This window comes from Chiloscyllium punctatum, chromosome 4 (genome assembly GCF_047496795.1).
Source record: "Chiloscyllium punctatum isolate Juve2018m chromosome 4, sChiPun1.3, whole genome shotgun sequence".
NCBI classification, from domain to species: domain Eukaryota; kingdom Metazoa; phylum Chordata; class Chondrichthyes; order Orectolobiformes; family Hemiscylliidae; genus Chiloscyllium; species Chiloscyllium punctatum.
Genome location: NC_092742.1, coordinates 38,409,866 through 38,433,159, shown reverse-complemented (window position 1 = coordinate 38,433,159; position 23,294 = coordinate 38,409,866). Strand labels below are relative to the sequence as shown.

At 40.0% G+C, this 23,294-nt stretch overlaps 1 protein-coding gene across 3 annotated transcripts in view; it reads right to left on the bottom strand.

Annotated features, from left to right (window-relative positions):
- Positions 1-23,294, bottom strand: part of fancm (FA complementation group M) — a 176,952-nt gene that overhangs the window by 111,034 nt on the left and 42,624 nt on the right. For 2 of the 3 annotated variants that reach the window (XM_072568442.1, XM_072568440.1), the window contains exons 5-6: positions 9,926-10,057; positions 5,572-5,704 (exon numbers count right to left, since the gene is read on the bottom strand). In XM_072568442.1, coding sequence (XP_072424543.1) covers positions 5,572-5,704; positions 9,926-10,057 — 265 coding nt within the window. Of the gene's footprint in view, positions 1-5,571; positions 5,705-9,925; positions 10,058-22,535; positions 23,281-23,294 lie in introns of those variants that run through there. The other variant, XM_072568443.1, reaches the window with a different exon arrangement.

The window sequence follows — 23,294 nt, the reverse complement described above, 5'->3', positions numbered from 1 at the left end:
AAGTCTGCAGATGACACCAAAATTGGAGGTGTAGTGGACACCAAAGAAGGTTACTTCAGATTACGACAGGATCTTGGTCAGATTGGTCATTGGGCTGAGAAGTGGCAGATGGGAGCTTAATTTAGATAAATGCGAGGTGCTGCATTTTGGGAAAGCAAATCTTAGCAGGACCTATACACTTAATGGTAAGGTCCTAGGGAATGTGCTGAACAAAGAAACCTTGGATTGCAGGTTCATAGCTCCTAAAAAAGTGGAGTCGCAGGTAGATAGGATAGTGAAGACGGCATTTGGTTTGTTTTCCTTTATTGGTCAGAGTACTGAGTACAAGAGTTGGGAGGTCATGTTGCAGCTGTACAGGACACTATTGGAATACTGCATGCAATTCTGATCTCCTTCCTATCGGAAAGATGTTGTGAAACTTGAAAGGGTTCAGAAAAGATTTACAAGGATGTTGCCAGGGTTGGAGGATTTGAGCTATAGGGAGGGGCTGAACAGGCTGGGGCTGTTTTCCCTGGAGCGTCAGAGATTGAGGGATGACCTTATAGAGGCTTACAAAATTATGAGGAGCATGGATAGGATAAATAGGCAAAGTCTTTTCTCTGGGGGTGGGGGGAGCCCAGAACTAGAGGGCATAGGTTTAGAGCGAGAGGGAAAAGATATAAAACTGACCTACGGGGCAACTTTTTCACACAGAGGGTGGTACGTGTATGGAATGAGCTGCCAGAGGAAGTGGTGGAGGCTGGTACAATTGCAATTTTAAGAGGCATTTAGATGGGTATATGAATAGGAAGGGTATGGAGGGATATGGGCCTGGTGCTGGCAGATGGGATTAGATTGGGTTGGATATCTGGTCAGCATGGACTGGTTGGACCGAAGGGTCTGTTTCCATGCTGTACATCTCTGTGACTCTATAATTAAACTTTAGGAACAGAATAGAGAATCAGATCAGCTCATCAAAATCACTAGTTTTTCAGAATCATGCACATTTAGCCTCATCATGAATCCTATCAAATAAATGCAATGTACCATATGAAAGTTCAGAATAATTGTGCCTTACTCTCTTTTTTACATTCCTTCAAAGGATAACTTTTTTGTTTAGTTTATTTAGGAAGTGTGGACATCACTGGAATGGCCAACATTTCTTGCACATCCAATTTGCCTTAAAGGTGCCTTCGAGCTGTCTTCTTGAATCACCATACTCTATGTTATATCTACACCTACTGTACTGTTAAGAAGGGTTTTCCAAGTTTTTAACTAAGCAACAGTGAAAGAATGGTAACATTGTGTGCCAACTCAGGATGATGTATGACTTGAAGGAAAACTTGCAGGTCATGCTTTTGCCAAGTGGCTGCTGCACTTGTTCTTCTAACTAATAGCAATGATGTGGAGGTGCTGTTGTTGGTTTGGAGTGGACAAAGTTAAAAATCAGGTAGCTACGTGACGAAGGAACAGCGGTCCGAAAGCCCATACTTCCAAATAAACCTCTTGGACTATAACCTGGTGTTGTGCAATTTTTTAAACTATTAGAAGTCAGACATTTGTTGAAGAGGCCTTGGCAAAGTTACTGCACATTTGAGGTGAAGCAAATGTATGTCAAAAGGTAATGGATAAGTTGTCAATCAAGCAGGTGGTTTTCTCCTGGCTGAGATCAAACTTCTTGAATGTTGTTAAAAGTACACTCACTCAAGCCACTGACACTTCTGACTTGTGTCTTGTAGATTGTGGACAGACATTGGGGAAACAGAAATTGAGCTACTCACCACAGTATTCCTAGTCTCTGACCTGCTCTTGTAGCCACAGTATTCATATGGCTAGCCCAGTTCAGTAACCCACCCAGGATGATGATACCCAGTAATAACAATGCCACTAATATCAAGGAGCAGTGATTAGATTCTCTCTTTAAAAAAAAAAGAGAGAACTGATGCTAGAAATCAGAAACAAAAACACTCAACAGGTCTGGCAGTATCTGTTGAGAGAAAGAACAGCTAATATTTCTGGTCGAGTGACCCTTCTGCAGAAATGGTTCCTCGATACCACATTTGGTGGAACGTTGCTTTGATTTCAAGGGCAGTCACTTTCAACTCTCCTCGGGAGTTCAACACTTTTATCCATGTTTGGACCAAAACCTAACAGGCCTGACCAAAAACAAAGAGCACCAATGAGCAGATTATACCTTTGCAATTGCTGCTTGATAGTCCCATTAACAACCCTATGCATCATTTCAATGATAATCAAGATCTGTAGCAAGATGCTGGATTGGATTGGTCCTGCTTTTTCAGCACAAGGCAGACTTTGACAATTTTCCATATCGTCAGTGTTTTAGCTGTACTACAGCAGCTTGGCTAGAGGGTGCAGTTAGTTCTGTAAGATTGTTAGTTTGTTATCAGCACCCAGTCCAACGTCTTCAGTCATTTTGTGATATCACATGATACGAATCAAATTGGTTGAATTTGATTGTCATTTATGATTCTGGGGAACTCGGGGGAAGCGGAAATGGATCATCAACTCAGCACTTCTCGCTAAAGATAGATTTAAATTCTGCAGACTTGACTTTGTACAAATGTAATAGGCTTTCCCATCATTGAAGATGGGGATATTGTGGAGCCTCACCTCCAGTTATTTGATCTACCGCCATTCACAATTGGATGTGGCCTTGACAGACTTTGAATATAATCCATTGATTGTGGGATCATAGTCCTGTGTGTACCTGCTTCCACGATTTGATATTCAAGTAGTCCGGGGTCATAGTTTTACCAGGTTGATACCTCTTTTGTAAGCATGCCCGATGCTATTTAATCTCCATAAAACCTGTGCAATGGTCACTCTAGCCAATACTGTCAGAGGATTCACCATGAACACATAGCTGATGAGGACAAAGTCAAGTCGACTCTTCCCTGCTCTTACTTCCCTCACTACCTGTCACACTCAGTCGTGCAGCTATGCCCTTTAGGGGTCTCCCACCAGAGTGTACTGTCCTTGACACCATTTGTGCTTCTTCCAAAAGATGCTCAACACAAGCATGTGCTGATTTCATTCATACAAGTTGGAGGTGGGGAGAAATAGACAGAAAAAGATTGCAAGAGCAATGGGAGCTCATGAGACCGTGAAGAGTGTGAGATAGTATGACAACGAGTGGATAAGACGACATGGTGATGTCAGGTTCGGTCATATGTAAGGAATCATACTTTTCAGACTGCTGCCGTATGTGTTTGAGGGACACCTCTCTAACTTTAGCATCAGCCTATAGATAATACGAAGGAGGATGATTCAGGATTGACAGGTTAGGGTTTGCCATTTTTGTTCTAGCAACTAGCTCCATCCTAGATGGACTGTCCAGTTTCTTTCCATTGGTTAGATTTTGTAGCAATTTCATATAACAGAGTGACTTGCTAGACCATTTCAGAGACAGTGAAATGACATCCACAAAACTGTGCATCTGTGGAGTCACATGTAGGCCAAACAAGATAAAGGGGAAGATTTATTTTCCTGATATTTGTGGACCAGAAGGATTTTTACAATTGACAATGGTTACATGATCATCATTAAAGCTAACTTTTAAAGCCAGATCGTTTGAAATAAAAGTTCACTATCTGCCATGTTGGGATTTAAACTAAAGACCCCATTAGGCTGGGGATCAAAATTACTAGTCCATGAGATAGTACACTGTGGCATCACTTCCTCCTGTAGCTTCTAAACAATTTCTCAATATTTAATTATTTCCGTATGCTTTTACATTATTGTCTTAAATCAGCTATACATTTAAAAAATATATTTTGCTCGAAGTCTATTTAGAGTTTTAATCAGTTTAACTGGATTCATATATCAGAACTGGAAAGATGCCACGTGAAAGAAATAATTAAAAATGCAGTCAGCACCAAACCACTGATTTTTAAGTCACTTTCCTTGAGCATGCTACCAACTCTAGTGAGAATTTTGCCTCTGTCGCTGAGCAGTGATATGGCAATTGTTCATAACATACTGTACTGAAGCTGGAGCAATTACATCAGACTGCTTGGGCAGCTTGATGACAATCAAGTTGAAAGATTTCACATACAACAAGGCAATTAAAAGCGATAATTTGCTCCACATACAACAAAAAATTGGGATATATAAGGGGAAGGTAGAAACTAAAATACTCAAAAACTTCAAACTAATTTTAAAAATTTAGCCAAAAAAGATCTAAATTATTTAATAGGATTCCACAGCAAAATTATTTTTTAGAACCAGTACAGTTATTCATCAGATTGAAAATCAATTACACCTGACTGTATGAGATGCTAATTTTCAATGGTATTTCTAACAGTGACATGGAAATGGAAGTGAAGTTCTTGTTGATTTCAATGGCTTGGACAGAAAAACAGTGCAAGCAGCAGGGATAAACTGAAATTTCAAGTTTTCCACACTAATCAGCACATGTCCAACATCCTGAAATAAAAACAGAAATTGCTAGAGAAACCCAGCATGTCTGGCATCATTTATGGCAATAAAACAGAGCTTATCTTTCAATACCATTGACCCTTCTTAGGAAGTTAGACAAAGGCATGATTGAAAGTAAGCCAGGGAAGGAGAAAAAGTTGATAAAGGGGACCATGAGTAGGTGATAATCAGTTGGCTGCATTGAAAGCAGCCCACATCACGACAGGACCTGGGATCTGTGGATGGGTGAAGGACATGAAAGGTGGTGTTCATGCTCTAAAATTATTGAATTTTAGTCTTGAAGGCTACACAATCCTGAAGCAGAAAACGAGATGTTATTCTTCCAGCTTGCACTGAGCTACACTGGTGTACTGCAACAGGACTTAGACAGAAATGATGGCATGGAACACAGTGGTATGTTGAAGTGGTAGGGCAAATGGAAGCTCAGGTTCATTCTTATGGACAGAACATAGATGCCGCAAAGGGTCACCCAGTTTATTTTTTGGCTCCCCAGTTGTAAGCACCAAATACAATAGACTAGATACAACGAAGTATGGTAAATCACTGCAGCCCTGAATGGCATGTATGGATATTGTATTTTGAGGAGGGGGGGGGGGGGGGGGGAGATGGTGGGGGAGTAAATGGAAATATGTTATCATTTCTGCAACTGCATGAAAAAAGAGCCATGCAGATGTGGGGAAATGTTAGGATGGAGGAATGGACTACAGTGTACTGGAGGAAATGGCTATTGCAGAATGCTGACAAGGGAGGGGAGGAGAATGCTTCTGGTGGTGACATCCTGCTGGAGGTTGCTAAAATGCTGGCTTATGATCCTTTGGATGCTTATGCTAGTAGGGTGGAAAGTGAGGACTGGGGTACACTATCGGTGTTGGGGAGGGAGGAGAAAGGTGAGGGTAGAAATGTGGGAAATGTGTCAGACATAGCTACAGGTCCTGTCAACTATACTGGCAGGGAATCTTTAGTTGAGAAAGAAGTGGGTCATTTCTGAGGCACCCTTGCTGTTGTGGCACCATCAGAACAGATGCCACTAAGAAACTTCTCTCAACAAGTCTATACTGACTGTCTATTGCAAAGTAAATGCCATGACCAATTAAGTAAGCTATTGTAAATTACTGTGCTGCTTTGGGTCATTACCTTTGGATCCATCCAGAATGCCTTCCAGGTAGCTGTACAATGATCGCATTCCCATTTGTAACAGAAGTTCATAACCATGATAAAGACTAATACAAAGAGCATAATCTCCTTCCACCATACCTCGTTGAGTTCCCTGAAATATTCATGAAAATTACATCAGTAGAATGACAAGCACTTGATAGCACTTATTACCAACAGATGTCTACCATTGTAGGAATAGGTAATACGCTTAGACAGTGTACGTGATTTCAACTGGTAGGCTGAATTGTGTAGAACCTGCTGGGATGAGCAAGAATGAAGGCACAAGAGGAGTTTCTGCAGAGGGCTACGTATTAGACTCCTGACATTCAAGCAATTTAATCGGCAGCATCTTACACATTAGTAATAGGAGACTCGCTAGAAGCAGGAGACTCGCTGCTTTGCTTAATTGCCCACATATATTATATAATTGCAATTTTATTTGCCGTCCCAATTTACTGAATCTCAAAGACCTATTGTATCTTGGGTAATTCACCCAATGACAGCTGGCATAAAAATGAATTGCTGAAAAAAACTCTGCAAATCTAGCAGCATTTATGAAAAATTAACACTTCAAGTCCAATTTGATTCATCTTTAGAATGGAAGTGAGCTTAAAAAGATGCTTTGTCCAAATATCATACAGATTATGGTAACTGCAGAATGCTGACAGCCGGGGAGGGGCGGGGGGTAAAGAAAGTGTATGTTTAGTGGTGATCCTGCTGGAATTGGCAGAGGACAATCCTTTGACAGCAGAGACTGCTGGGTGAGGAACTGAGTAGGGAAATATGATCACTGTTCTTTTCATTTTATATATTAATGATCTGGACGAAACAACAGAGTATTCTGATTAAGTTTGCAGATGATACAAAGACATGTAGAGGGACAAATTGTATTGAGAAAACAAGGAGGCTGCAGAAGGGTTTAGACAGGTTAGGGCAAAAAAGTGGCAAATAGATTACAGCATGGGAAATTGTGTGTTCATGCATTTTGGTAGGAAGGATAGAAACATGGACTATTTTCTAAACGAGGAGAAAATTCAGAAGTCTGAAGTGCAAAGGGACCTGGGAGCCCTAGTCCAGGATTCTCTCAAGGTAAACTTGCAAATTGAGTCAGTAGTTAGGAAGACAAATGCATTGTTGGCATTTATTTCAAAAGGACTATGACAGAATAGCAGGGATGTACTTCTGAAGCTTTATAAGGTCACATTTAAAATAATGTGAGCAAGTTTGGTCCCCATGCTTCAGGAAGGATGCACTGGCCATGGAGCAAGTCCAGAGGAGGTTCACGAGAATAATTCCAAGATTGAAAGGCTTAAGACATGAGAAATGTTTGAGGACTTTGGTTCTGTACTCGATAGAATTTAGAAGGATGAGGGGGGATCTAATTGAAACATACAGAATACTGAACAGCCTGGACATTGGGAAGGACCTGAGGGCACAGCTTTAGAGTAAAGGGAATATGTTTTAGAACAGAAATGAGGAGAAACGTCTTCAGGCAGAGAGTGGTGAATTTGTGGAATGCATTGCCACAGAAGGCTGTGGAGGCCAGGTCATTGAGTATAGTTAAGACACAGATAGATAGGTTCTTGATTATCAAGGGGATCAAAGGTTACAGGGAGAAAGCAGGAGATTGAAGTTGAGAAACTTTTCAGCCATGATTAAATGGCAAAGCAGATTCAATGGGCCCAATGTCCTAATTTCTGCTCCTATGTCTTATAGTCTTAGAGAGGGGAAGGGATGAGAGCAGAAGTGCAAAAAAAAAGTCAGTTGAGGGCCCTATCAACCACACAAAAAAAAAGGTGGTGGTGGGGTGGGGATGTGGAGTTTCCTCAGTTAAGGGAAAAGGCGACATATCAAAAGCACTCCTATAGAAGGTAGCATCATTGTAACAAATGTCACAGAGATGGAGAATCATGAATATGGGATAGAATTTTACAGGAAGCAGGATGTAAGGAAGCATAGTCAATGCAACTGTGGCAGAGGATTTATAATGGATTTTAGTGGGCAGCCTATCCCCAAAAATGGAAAGAGAAATCAAGCTAGTGTCAGAGATGGATCAGGTGAAGGAGCAATCAGGAAGATGTACCAATAATGTTATTGAATGTAACAGTGAAACAGTTGTGGGAGTAGAACCAAGTAGAACTGAATTGTTCCATATACCAAAGAGATAAGTATAACTGGGTCACATGCAGGTAGCCATAGTCAAACCCTTCTCTTTGACAAAGTGAAGCAAATTAAAGAAGAAACTGTTCAAAGTACAAGATCAACCAGGCCAAAGGTGGGTAGTGGTAGTGGTTGATGGATACCCCATATCAGGCCTCCTTTCAAAGGAAAGGCAGACAGTATTCAGACCCTTCAGATTGGGAGTAGAGGTGTAGAAAGACTACGCAACTGTGGTGCAGAGGCAGCAACTGGAGCCAGAATCTAGAAACTATGAAACTGATGCAAAGCATCAGAAGAATGACAAATGCAATGGGAAGAGACTAGATAAGGAGAAATAAAATAGGGTCAAGATAGAAAGAAGCAACTTCAGTGGGACCGGGACAGATGGAAACAATGCATCTGCCTAGGCAGTGCTGTTTGTGGACTTTGGGAAGAACATAGAAGAGGGCCTTGTGGGGATGGGGAACAGTGAAGTGAAAAATTATGAAAGGAAGGTCTTCAGGAGATCTTCAGCCCTGGAAATAAATGCCTCGAAGTTCAGTGGCAAATTCACAGGCTAAAGGGAAGATAGGAAGAAATGTTTCACCAGTGTCATTGTCCGGGGAGACACCTCTTATCTGCCCTCAAAGCTTTCTGTCAGATGCAGAGTCAAAGCAGGTGATGTGTGGCTTCCCTGAAATACAGAGTTCTTTGGACTTCAAGGAAACAGAGTAACAGGGTACTAGATTGACATCGAGACTTTTTTTGTGTAAAAACGTGCTGAGCTGAAACTACAGGGCAGAGCCACAGGTAGGAAATTAAGAACACGGAAGCACTGGTCATAAAATTTAAAGGGGTTGCATAAGCCGAAATGCAGATAGACTGTCCACTAAAAAGTGACATCACAGATTAGTTACTAAGGACAGCACACTTAGGAAGCAGCCCTTCTTCATCCTTCAGCAACAGAGGAGATAGACCAGCTGGACTGCGATATCTCAGACCTCAGTTAAACCTGCTGATGCCACCGACTGATTTGACTGAGATGAATCTGCTCCCTGGGATTCAGAAAGACTTTTTGAAATGCCGGAGCAATAGAAATTTGGATCAGGAGATTCAAATTGCAGAGCTTCCTTAAAAATCCTGCAAGATGAAATGCAGTACTGAACTGGTTGCCCCTTTAATATGTAAAAGCTCCTGCACAGCTTGCAGGAGAGAGACAGGCTTCTTGATTGCCATTGCCACATGACCTGGTGGTGAGCCCACATCACCCAAATTTACATTAGTTTGCCACCATGTCCATGTTCAGCTCAATGTCATGGACCCAAGCCAGAGTCCCAACAACTTGCACACCTACCAGTATGTGCCACAATAGTGAACTAAACCCCACTCTTTCCACATACACTTAAGAATTAAAACACTTCTTCGTAAACACTTTTACAAATTGTGAGAAGATAATAAAGCTTAAAACAAAACATAACTACTTCTTTTAAAACATTACCAATCACTAATTGGAGATTGGTTCAAATTACACACCCAACCCACCTTACCTTTACAATCAACGATGCTATTAATGCTGATAAAGGATGAATTTCAAGGTCAAAGATATCTCATTGTAAAGAAAGGTACATCATGCATTAATAAGAAAGAAACAAAGAAACTGCTTGAAAAGTCTGCAGGTGTGAAAGCATCTGTAGAGAGAAAGTAGAGAATGTTTCAGGTTCAATGACCCTTTCTCAGAACTGATTTCAGACAGGAAAATGTAGGTACATCAATTCTGAAAATCAGCTCTGAGGAAGGGTCACTGAGCACAAAATGTTAACTCTGCTTTCTCTCCACAGATGCTGCTAGACGTCTAGTTTTTCTATTTTTGTACTAGAAAAGTTAGGCCTTGCTCATGCAAGAGTACATTTTTAAAAATTATATACAGCATGATAATTCTTATTACCAAGCAACCTCGCTGGCATTGAAAATTAACTTATTTTTGAAATTCATGCTTGGAATATTGCCATTAGTATCGCTCATCAATAATTGTCCACGAGAAGGTATCATAAGCCCGCTCTTTGAAACACTGCAGTCCAAGTGATGTAAATAAACCTAGTGTTGTATCATTACAAAATGACACTAAAGGATTAGTTATACGTGCTATATAAACTTATTAAATATGTTGTTATGATGATAAAGAGTAGTTATTTACCATAATGTTTGCTGGAGGATTTTTTCTAAACTGTTCCCGTGACAGAACTATTTGGTATTTGGTTAAATTTGCTATATCTTTATGAATTAGGGCTCCAGCCTTGAGGAGGCGCTGTGTAAATGACTCCAAGACCTACAATTAAAACATAGAACACACTCATTTTAATTAAGAAGCATTTTAAAATTTGCAACTTTATGAACAAAGTATTGTAGATTGCCAGCTAATAATATTAAGAGCTCAGAGCCAGTTGGTTCACATTCCAGTCATATAGTGTCATTCTACTGCCATCAACATACTGTAGAAAACAGAATGCTGAATTGTTTCTTGAATTGCAACCAACCATTGGACAGATTGAAACCTATCTTCTCAATTTACTCAGCAACCAACTTGATCTTATCCTACAATATGTAATTACCAACTTCCAAGCTCTTCACATGGGCTGTTAAAACAGCTGCTATTAAAACATCTCAATGGTTAGCCACAGGCAAATAAATGTAAAACGGTGTCCAGTTTCTCATTTGCTACGACATTCACAGCTTTTGTATTATAATATAGTTCAAGTAGTTGATTTAGCAAATTTGAATCCACCGTCTTCTAGCACTGCTGTACTATTTTCAATTTATCCAGGAAATTCAGTTCATAGCCACCTGTTATTGTTTAGAACAAATTAATTATCTCAAGTTAATTAAAACACAGAGTCAGAGTTATACCAAGAAACAAGCCCCTCAGCCAAACTCATCCATGCAGAACAGGTTTCCTGAACTAACTAGCCCCATTTGCCTGTGTTTGGTGCATATCCTTCTAAACTTTTCCTATCCATGAACCTGGCCAAATGTCTTCTAAAAATGTTGTAATTCAACCCGTTGCTATCACTTCATCTGGCAGCTCATTCCATATATCCACCACTCTCTTTGAGAGCAAGTTGCTCCTCAGAACCCTTTTAAATCTCTCACCTCGCACCTCAAGCCCATGCCCTTTAGTTTTGAATTCCTCTACCCTTGGCAAAAGACCTTGGTTATTCCTTTAATCTATGCCCCTCATGATTTTATAAACAGGGGCAGAAATGGCTATTGGATGTTCTGTGGTTTAGATGTTTCAAAAGGTGGTAAGATGTGAGGGAGTGGCATTGCTAATCAGGGATAGTATCACAGCTGCAGAAAGAGTTTGTTGAGGATGGTTTGTCTACTGAGTCAGTATGGGGGAAAATCAGAAACAGAAAAGAAGCAGTCACTTTATTGGGAGTCTTCTATACACCCCCCAACAGCAACAGAAACACAGAGGAGCAGATTGGGGGGGCAGAATTTGGAAAGGTGCAGAAGTAACAGGGTTGTCATGGGAGACTTCAACTTCCTAAATATTGACTGGAACCTCCTTAGTGCAAATAGTTTGGATGGAACAGATTTTGTCAGGGGCGTACAGGAAGAATTCCTGACTCAGTATGTAGATGGGCCAATTAAAGGGGAGGCCATGTTGGATTTGGTGCTTGGCAATGAACCAGGTCAGGTATCAGATCTCTCGATGGGAGGGTATTTCGGTGACAGGGATCTCAACTCCCTGACCTTTACTATAGCCATGGAAAAGGAAAGGAGCAGAGGGTATGGGAAAGTATTTAATTGGGGGAGGGGTAATTACATGCTATTAGGCCAGAACTGGGGAGCATAAATTGGGAACAAATATTCTTAGGGAAATGCACAACAGAAACGTGGAGGGTGTTTAGGGAGCACTTGCTGTGAGTGCTGGATAGGTTTGTCCCACTGAGGCATGGAAGCAATGATGGGGTAAAAGAACCTTGGATGACAAGAGATGTGGAACATCTAATGAAGAGGAAAAAGGAAGATTACTTAAGGTTGAGGAAACAAGAATCAGACAGGGCTCTAGACAGCTAAAAGGTAGCCAGGAAGGAACTGAAGAATGGAGCTAGAAGGGGGCATGAAAAAGCCTTGGTAGGTAGGATTAAGGAAAACCCCAAGGCATTCTATACTTACGTGAGGAACAAGAGGATGGCCAGCGTGAGGGTAGGGCTGATCAGGGATAGTGGAGGGAACTTGAGCCTGGAGTCAGAGAGGGTAAGGGAGATCCTTAATGAGTATTTTGCTTCAGTATTCACGAGTGAGAGGGACTTTGTCGTTTGTGAGGACAGCATGAAACAGGCTGAAATGCTTGAACAGTTTGAAACACGAGGATAGAAAAGTCCCCTGGGCCAGACAGCATTTATCCAAGGTTACTACAGGAAATGACAGAAAGAGACTGCTGCACCTTTGGTGACGATTTTTCCATCCTCACTATCCACTGGAGTAATACCAGATGATTGGAAGGTGGCAAATGTTATTCCATTGTTCAAGAAAGGGAATAGGGATAACTCTGGGAATTATAGACGAGTCAATCCTATGTCGGTGGTGGAAAATTATTGAAGAGGATTCTGAGAAACAGGATTTATGATTAATTGGAAAAGCTATGTTTGATTAGAGGTAGTCAGCAAGGCTTTGTGGGGGGCAGGTCATGCCTCACAAGCCTTAGTGAATTCTGAGAGGATGTGATAAAACATATTGACGAAGGTAGAGCCGTGAGGTCCATGTCCATAGATCCCTCAAATTTGCCACTCATAGGGTTGTTAAGGCGACATACGGTGTGTTGGCTTTCATTTGCAGGGGGATTGAGTTTAACAGCCAGGAGGTTATACTGCAGCTCTATAAAGTATTGGTTAGACCACACTTGGAATATTGTGATCAATTCTGGTTGCCTCATTATAGAAAGGATGTGGAGGCTTTAGAGAGGGCGCAGGGGAGATTGACCATGATGCTATCTGGACTGGAGGGCACGTCTTATGAAGAAAGATTGAGAGAGCTAGGGCTTTTCTCATTGGTGTGAAGAAGGATGAGAAGTGACTTGATAGAGAGGTGTACAAGATAATGAGGGGCAAAAATACAGTGGATAGCTAGAGACTTTTTCCCAGGACAAAAATAGCTATCTCGAGGGGGCATAATTTTAAGGTTTAGGGGAGATGTCAGAGATAGGTTCTTTACATATAAAGAGTGGTGGACACATGGAATGCACTGCCGAGTGGTAGTGGAGTCAGATACATTAGGGGCATTTAAGCAATTCTTGGATAGGCACATAGATGATAGCAAAATGAAGAGTACATAGGTTAGCTTGACTTTAGAGTAGGATAAAAGGTAGGCACAACATTGTGGGCCAAAGGGCCTGTATTGTGCTGTACTGTTCTATAAACCTTTATAAGGTCACCCCTCAACCTCCTATACTCCTCCTCCAAGAAAAGTTCCAGCCTATCCAGCCTGTCCTTATAACTCACTCGACATTCCAGTCTCTGTAACATGCTTATAAATATTTTTACACCCTTTCCAGTTTAATAACATCTTTCCTATGACCAGAATTGTATACAGTACTCTAAATGTGGCCTTACCAATATCTTGTACATACAACAGCAACTACAAAATTAGTTATTACTTTTTAAAGAACATTTGAAACAATATATTCAGCAAAGGAGTCTGGGAAACAAAGTTAGAACAGCAACAGTATAAGGCACTTAAAAGTTCTAATTAGAAAGCTCATTTCATCTCAAAATATAGTGAATTTAAAAAAAGCTTTTTCCTAGGCTTTGTTTTTCTGTATAGAGCATACACCAGAAAAATCAAAGATATAAATTGATTGGCAATCTGATATAAAAACAACAGTGCTATCTTCATAAATTGCTGGGAGTAATTGCAAAACAAAAGGATTGGGATGGGAGAATTGGATTGTGCAAAATTAAGTAGCAACTAACATTTGCAAGGATTATAAAGTACAATTGAAAACAATAGAAAATTATACGACGGGGGAAAGAGACCAGGAGAAAGGTAGATTTCAAATGAAATTGATCATACGGGTAGAAAAAAGTTCTCACATAGGTGTGGACACATTCAATAGAGGCATACATACTTAAGCTGTGGGCCACAAAAAAAGTAGGAAGGCAGCAATTTCACCAAAAAATTATGCATTCAAATGTGAAGTACATTTAAAATAATACGAATTTGAAAGTTCATTGCAAGTTAGAACAATAACACTGAAAATAGCAGAAACACAGCTTAATGAAAAGGATATTACACATCAGATTTTGCAGTCAGTAATGAAAAATGGGTACTCAGTGAGGAATAGATGCTCATTGCTGTCCTCAAATCTAAATTTCTATAGCAAGAAATATATAGTGTCTCATCATGTGGAGAACTGCAGAATTTTTCAATGGAGATTGCAATGTGCAACTGCTGTAATGTCAAACTCCCCAATCACTTTCAAGAATTTTCACTAAAAGAAAATAAAAAGCACTACATCAAACTACTTTTTAAACATTTTTTGTACAATACAGATTGAGACGCACAGACAGGGTTAAGATAGATGATGAAAGCTTATGAAAATGTTAAAAAGGATATTTAACAATGCATTACAATTATACTTTATTTTCTCCCCCACAGATCGCTTATCCAAGAATAGTGGTTACCTAAATGACTATTTAAATCCAGTTACTTCTGACTGAACTGGGTTTAACATTTAGTGAGGCTTTTAACAGCATTAGAGAATGGATAGGGAAACGGTCTCATATCGATTAAATTTGTGATTTCTGAGTTAGGGAGAGTGGGTAGGAAGTCCATTGCAGACCCCGCGACAGCAATGAGAGGCAGACTCCATTACAAGATTTCCATATTAATTTGTACTTGCATTACATCCTGAAATGGTGCCAATTTTAAGAGTTTCAACAAACATTGACAATTCTGTAGCAAAGAAAAAAAAGAAAAAACAAAAAAAAAGAGCATTAATCGCTTGCTTAATAGAATAAATCTAATAGATGATTTCCAAAAGATGTAAAGCATGGTCCGACAAGACATAGGAGTGAAAGTAGGCCATTCAGACCATCTTGGTTTTTTAGATAACCTTCCTATTTTTATACCCAACTCCTTCAAAATAAAGATCGGCATCCCATTTGCCTCCTGTATTACCTGCTGAACCTGTATGCTAGCTTTTTGTGATTCACGCTTGAAGACGCCCCACATCGCTCTGTAATGTAACACTCTGCAGTCGTTTTTAACCATTTAAATAATATTCTGCCTCTCTGTCCTTCCTATCAAAGTGCACTGCATTCCTTCTGCCAAGTTAACCTGTCTAAATCCCTCTAAAGACTAATGTCAGCCTCACCACTTGCCTTCTCAATAATTTTGTGCTGTGCACAAACGTGAAGATATATGCTCACTTACAAGTCCTTAATACACATTGTAAATACAGGACAGGAATGTCTGAACAGGATAAAGGGACCAATTTTATCCTTAGGATCAATTATTTTTCAGACAAAGGAAATTTTCGGTCTTCAAATACACTTACCCTATAGATCCATCCGGACCATTTAGAGAAACTTCTGCATGGCCCACACGGACCTAAAAGTGAAGTATTTTTCCCCCTAAAGGGCCTGAACACACCTGCAGACAGGCAGAGTTTGGGATCTTTGGAAGCAAAACATTTAGGTTTATTCTGGCCGAGCGAAGTTTTTTTAAAATCAAAGTGCCTGAACTGTGCAAAGGTTCGTTTGGGTTTGCTTTTGAAAAGACCTTTGGTTTTGAGGTCTTGTTTGTTTTCAGGTGTGCAAATAAAAAAAAATACATGACCTGAAACACTAGCCCTGCACTGATCACTGTGGCAGTCCACGTGTTATGGGTTGCAAACTGAAATGACTCCCCTATCCCAACTCTCTGCCTTCTGTTAGTCAGTCAATCTTCTCTCCTCTCGAATATACCAGCCCTAAACCCACTATTAAGTCTAATGCATGATATCTGATTGAACACCTTTCGAAATTCTAAAGGGTTCTTCTTTACCTATTCTGTTTGTTACCTCCTCAAAGTTTAATACGTTTGTCAAGCACACTTTTCCCTTCATGAAACTGTGATAGCGTAAACTTCAGATGCTTAATAATTTTTCATAGATTGAAAGAAGCAGCAATAACTGTCCAGAATAAACTATTAAGGGACAAGTACAAATGATTTTGTAGGGATTGAAAGAAATCAACCTTAGCTGCGAGGAGTCGTAAAAGCTACGTAAATAAAACTATTTAAAACAACTGCTTGATAAATGCTGCCTTAGGCCACAAGGACAAATGATTGTCCTACACAAGAATTTCTGAAGTTGCCTGTAGGAAAGTGGAGTCTTCAAAACAGACAGTCAATGCCAAATGTCACAAGGAACAATAAAGCTTCTTTTGCTAAGAAAGCAAGCCGCAGGCATTATAGTTCTGGAGGAGTAGGTAAACATTTTGGATGAAAGAATCTAAAGGATCATCAATAATGTCGCAAACAAACTTGAAGGATGCAAAACTGTATAAGAACCTGTACGCTTAATGGTAAGGTCCTGGGGAGTGTTGCTGAACAAAGAGCTCTTGGTGTGCAGGTTCATAGTTCCTTGAAAGTGGTGTGTCAGAGAGCTAGGATAGCGAAGGTGACATTTGGTATGCTTTCCTTTATTGGTCAGAGCATTGAGTATGGGAGTTGGGAGGTCATGTTGCAGCTGTACCGGACATTGGTTAGGCCACTGTTGGAATATTACATACAATTCTGGTCTCTTTCCTTTCGGAAAGATGTTGTGAAACTTGAAAGGATTCAGAAAAGATTTACAAGGATGTTGCCAGGGTTGGAGGGTTTGAGCTGTAGGGAGAGGCTGAATAGGCTGAGGCTGTTTTCCCTGGAGCGTCAGAAGCTAATGAGTGACCTCAGAGGCTTACAAATCATGAGGGGTATGGATAGGAAAAATAGACAAGGTCTTTTCACCAGGCTGGGGCAGTCCAGAATTAGAGGACATAGGTCTAGGGTGAGAAAGGAAAGATTTAAAAGGGACCTACGGGGCAAATCTTTCACGCAGAGGGTGGTGCATGTATGGAATGAGCTGCCAGAGTGTGTGGAGGAGGCTGGTACAATTACAACATTTAAAACACATCTGGAATGGTATATGAATAGGAAGTGTTGAGAGAGATATGGGCCAGGTGCTAGCAAGTGGATATCTAGGTGGCATGGACCTTAGGGTCTGTTTCCGTGTTGCACATCTCTACGACTCTAGAATTCAACTCCAGGATTCCTTAGGAGCAGAACTCCAGAAAGCAATACTGCACCAAGCCCTGGACATCCAGAGACAGACACTATTGGTTGGAATTGTAGCTAAATTCCACCATTGATCAGGTAATAGCCAATTTGGATTGAGAGTCTTAACTTGCTTACTTGAGGAGTCTTATTTTGGTCACTGTATGCAATAAAGTTTAGATAATTGTTTCAGTCTTTAATTGTCTGAGATTTCCTAATAAGTACTCGAATTAAAGGTATCTTGTAGTAATTCACACACAAAGCCTTGCTTACACTATCACTACATTACGTATTTCTAAATATTCTGCCAATACCTCCTTCATAACACTCTAACATTTTCCTAATGACTTTTTTTAAAGCCAATTAGCCAAACTTATCAGTTTCTTTGTCACTTTCCTTTTTTGAGTAAGAACATTACAGTTTCCAAACCTCCGGAACCGTTCGAGAATCTAAGAAAACTTGAAAGTTTTATTATAAAAGTGCATCTGCTATCTCTGTTACATCTTCCTTTAATAACTTAAGATGCAACCCATCAGGTCAGCTTTTAGCCCCATTAGTTGCCCTGGCAATTGTTCTCCAGCAATAGTTCCTGTGTTTTTGTACTGTCCCTCAAATGGGATTTAAAATTTTATTGTGTTGTGATTATTACCCCCTTGAGGATCCTTAACTATGAGATCTCTTTTCAATCCCATTCATTACATATTGTTAGATCTAAAATAGCCTGTTCCTGGTTATGTTGTGCATAAATTGTTCTACGAAACAATCCCTGGTGCATTCTACAAATTTCTTTGCCATGTTACCCTTGAAAATCTGATTTGTCCAGTCAATACCCAGATTAAAGTCACCCATGAAAATTCAAGAGCGCTTACATGCCTCCATTATTCCACTGCCCTACAGTATGGCTAGTCTTCAGTTCCCACCCATGACATCCTTCCCTTACTATAGCTGATTTCCACATCATTATCTTTTGCACCCATATCATACTCACCACTGTACTGATGTGTTCCTTTATTAACAACACACCCCACTATCTTTTCCTTTTGGCCCACTGTTCCAGAACGTCAAATATTCTTGAACATGCAATTTCCAGACCAGGTCACCCTGCAGCTATGTCTCTGTAATAGCCGTATTTATTTATCTCTATTTTTGCCAGCGACTCAATCGATCTTGTTACAAATGCAATCAGATAAAGAGCCTTAAACTTTGACTTCTAATTACTTATTCAATTCTAAATTCTGTGACACTCCACTATATTTTCTGTCCCAACACATGCAATCAATCACTCATCCCCTCACTACCCTGCACTCCTGTCTACAACCCTCGTTATATAATTTGCCAGGATATTTGATATATTTCAAATGAAATCCACACTAACAGAGCTCTGAACAGTGCCCGTAGTGCCAGGGTCCCATGATTTGCTCTCCAGTTCTCTACACAAATCTTTGAGCCACACATTTACCTCTCTAACCTCTTCAGCTTACAGCAATCTGCACATGGCTCAGACAGGAAACTGGACAATATTACCTTTGTGTTTGTGCTTTTTGATATAGCACCGAGCTGCTCATAATCTCTCAGCAGAACCTCTTTCCTAGTTCTACCCAAGATTTAGTACATTGTTCTACTTGTGAACAGTGCATTATTTGCAAATAACGAGCGTTTCATTCAGACTAAAATAATTTCTCACATTCTTTCCTTAATGCTTATAATACAGATTAAAATTTAAAGTTTGGTCCCACTAAGTGGGCAGCACGGTGGCACAGTGGTTAGCACTGCTGCCTCACAGCGCCAGAGACCCGGGTTCGATTCCCGCCTCAGGTGACTCTGTGTAGAGTTTGCACATTCTCCCCGTGTCTTTGTGGGTTTCCTCCAGGTGCTCCGGTTTCGTCCCACAATCCAAAAACAAAATGTGCAGGTTAGGTGAATTGGCCATGCTAAATTGCCCGTAGTGTTAGGTGAAGGGGTAAATGTAGGGGAATGGGTCTGGGTGGGTTGCGCTTCGGTGGGTCGGTGTGGACTTGTTGGGCCAAAGCGCCTGTTTCCACACTGTAAGCAATGTAATGTAATGTAAACGCCAGAAAAACATTATGTACAATTAGAAATCAAATTTTAAATTTTGTTTCACACAGGGTACAAAAGGGCAGTCCAGGACCAGAACTTGCAAAGGACAAAGGTTATCTGAAAATGGGATGGTAAACAAGCAGCAGTTCCATTGATGACAGCAGATAGGAGTACTACCAGAGAGCATGGTGATCACACAAGGTGAAAGAATAATCTGAACCCTGGAACAGAATAGCAGAGTGCTACTGTGTAAAGCAATTGATCAGGGAAGAGAGTAAATTTTACATTTAAGAGAAACAATCAGGTCAGAACATGGACAAGTTGCAATTAGAAAGAGTACTGATGTGCACCTGAAGTTCACTTGATGACCACAGCATGGAACTGGAATGTGATAGATGATCACATTACATTTGGAAACTTTTATTAAGAAAGTATCACCTGCATTGCAGTGAAATATTGAAAAACATAGCAAATAGCAATTACCGGGGGAAAATACATAAAAATCACTACATCATATTTTCAGCTGAATGTTGAATCAAAACGATCAAGAAGCAGGCACAAGTCTTCATGATATTCTTTTACATTCCAAGCAGGAACCTGTACTGAACCACCTTCTACATCACACACAAGTCACAATTCCAGTTTTATTTGTACTATAACTGCCTTAAATTTGACTTGAAAAATTCATTCCCTGGTAGAGCATCATGATTGAGGCCAACATCAATCGTACATCTCCAGTTGCTTTGAGAAGGTAGTTATGGTAAGCCTCCTTAAACGGAATGGTTTATTAAACTATTTAAGGCAGCAATTACAAATCAACTACAATGTTGGACTGGAATCATGAAGGCCAGACTGAATAATGACAAACAGGAGGCTGGAAGAACATGGCAAGCCAAGCAGCATCAGGAGGTGGAGAAGTCGATTTTTTGGGTGTAACTCTTCAGGACTGAAGAAGGGTTACATCCAAAACGTCAACTTCTCCACCTCCTGATGCTGCCTGGCTTGCTGTGTTGTTCCAGCCTCCTGCTTGTCTACTTTGGGTTCCAGCATCTCTAGTTTATTTTCTCAAGATTGAATAAGGATGCAGGATTCATTTCATAAAAGTATAATTGATTAGTTAAACCTATACAACAATCCAACAGCTTCGACTGATGCCAGTTTTTACTCTCAGCTTTTCTTCAAAACATGAATTCAACATAGCTGCAATACTAAGCTCCAAAGGACAGCAGTAATGGATAATGCAGTCCGAGAACTAAATTACAGGTCTTTCAATAGCACTTAAATTTAGATAATCCTGTAAGCGATTACTACTACCAGACGTAAATCCCTTGCATTTGCTCCCAATTGTGCAGATTTTCTAGATAACACATTTGTTCCTACTTCGTCATAAACTATTATAAGCTTTAAGGAAAAAAATGTAGGAAATCCTTTCTTAGTCTAACTGAAACATTTCATGTTCATGAATTGCATAAATGTTTGAACTGCATTTTATGAAACTGCTTTCAAGATTTCTGATCAGAATTTTACAGCTATTTAACACAGTTTAAAAAGACAGTGCCATACTTTGGAAGTATATTGAGTTTGTTAGATTCTGGAGACAGAAGAGGTGAACTACTCTCCACAAAAATTTTACCTCTAACATATTCTCATAGCCACAGTATTTATATGGTTAGCCCAGTTGAGTTTCTGGTCAAAGGTATCTGCCAGGATAATAATTGTACAGGATTCAGCATGGTAATGCTAACTGATGTTAAGGAAGTGGTCACTGCCAGACACGCATACAGTCCAAATGGACATTGGTCAGGTCTTACTGCATATGGATTCGGACTGCTTCAGTAACTGAATCAGAGCAAATATTTTCTTTCAACCCATTCATGATATGTGGACAACAATGCCCATCCTTGTTGTCATTGCTGTGGGTCACAAGTAGGCCAGACCAGATAAAGGTGTATATTTCATCATTTTATTCTCTACGGGACATTATTGAACTAAATAAATTAAGACAGCGATTACATGGTTACCATTATGCGAGCATTTCATTGGATATAATTTCACTATCTGCCAGAGAGTTTCAAACCCAAGTCTCCAGAACATTAGCCTAGGGTTCTGGTCAAACATGTGTTGAGACTGTGTTGCTGGAAAAGCACAGCAGGTCATGCAGCATCCGAGAAGCAGGAGAATCTACGTTTCGGGCCAGACCCCACCCACAGCTGCCAACCTCATAGCTCAGGAACCCCACATCGTCCAATTCTACCTCCGACTCAAGATCCACAAGCCTGACTACCCCAGCCGACCTATCGTCTCAGCCTGCTCCTGTTCCACCGAACTCATCTCCACATACCTCAAAAACTTCCAGCAACACACACTCAACTCTGATCTCCAGCATCTCCAGTTCTCACAGTCTTCTAGTCAAATAGTCCAGTGACGTTACTACTACACCACCACCTAGTTCTGAACATTTCATAATTAGCAACAGACATCCCAACTTTCTGATGAAGCAACTGAAGAGAATTGGGTCAAGGACACTACCCTTAAGAACTCCAGCAGGTGATGTACAAGGACTGAGATGAATGGCCTCTAACAACAACCATGACTAAGCAAATAACATAATGCAAAGAATTGCATATGCTCGAGATTTGAAACAAGCAAAAACAGGAAGAACATGGTTCTGAAGAAGGATTACTGGACTCAAAACTCTGTTGTTTCCACAGGTGCTACCCAACCTGATGAGTTTGTGTTTTTGTTCGTTTCACAACTATGCAGTTATGCTTAAACCATTGGTACTAGGCTTCACTAAAGTAAAGTGACAAATTACGTACATAATAAACATGAAATTACTACCTTCAGTTCTAATACTTGAGAGACCTCATTCTATAGTCTTAGGCACAAGGTCTAGGTTGGTATTCTCTACAGTATTGAGTGATTTGGAGGTCCCATCTTTCAGACAATGAAGTGAATCAATTGAGCTTCTTATTATTCAGGCTACCCCCCAGGAGTATGGCATACAGCAATAAAGCAGTTCTGTATTTTGTACTGGAATATTCACTATACCAACAGGCAGAAAACTGGGTCTTTGTTATGTTAAATTATCATTTGCGTAATGACAACACAGTAACTGTCTTTATTTCTTGAGAAGTGTAAAACAAGGGTCAAGATGACACCCATGATGGGAGTTTGGAGTCAAAATTACTGCAAACTCAATGATCCAATGCTTGAGCCACTGACTCCCAAGTAACCTGTAGTACATACTAATATTTGCTGGAACACAGAATTAACAGTGGTGTTTTATTTTACTTATTTAACTTCATGTAAACCTGGAACTAAATGCCTAAAATAGTGAATGTAGTTGGAAAAGAAACAGATAATTCACTTGTGTCAGTGAAAGCTCAGTACAGTCATATTATCAGCAATTTAATTACAATTATAAATTGTGAACAATTACTTACCTATTCTTTGTCTAGCCTTTTCCACAGTTATGTCCTTAATTGCAAAGCTCACGATGACATACATACAGCAACATCACCAATTTTCAAAATATTTAATCCTAGGAAGCAAGACTAAATTTTGGAATAGCATTATGAATTAATCCTCCAAATTGACAGCTGTATATTTCATTTTCTACAATATAAATAAACCACCAGTTTTTTTTAATATGGTGAACTGAACCAGAAAAGATGGAAAAGGATTTCCCTACTATTTAAATCAGTAAGAAAGTATTAATTGCTATGAAGGCCCTTAACATTCCCATTGATAATTTGTCACACACTTCCATAGCCAAGGCTATATATGCCACAAAGCTGGAAGCAAATCTTTCATCACAGGTTAGTTTAATCCATTGTGCTGCCCTACATATGAAGCAGTTAGCAGCTGGATAGAGGATGAAAGGAAAACATGGATCTGGAGTAGTTTAAAAGAATCCTCCAATCCCAAATAACATGGACTATACACTTATTGTTGGAGAATCAATTCTATTGATTCCCAAAGCGAGGTCTAACAAACAATCTATGCCATGCCGAGAATTTTTATTTTCAACATAGACTGAACTAAAACTACGAGTAGGCACTTTATCCAATTACATAAAGCATATTCCCCTCTCAAATTACTGTAGCAGAGAGTCCCTGCCAGGTCCAATCTCAGCACATTTTCTTATTCCAGCAGCACCTTTTAAAAATAAACTTAATTCTAGGAATGTTTATTATCTTTAT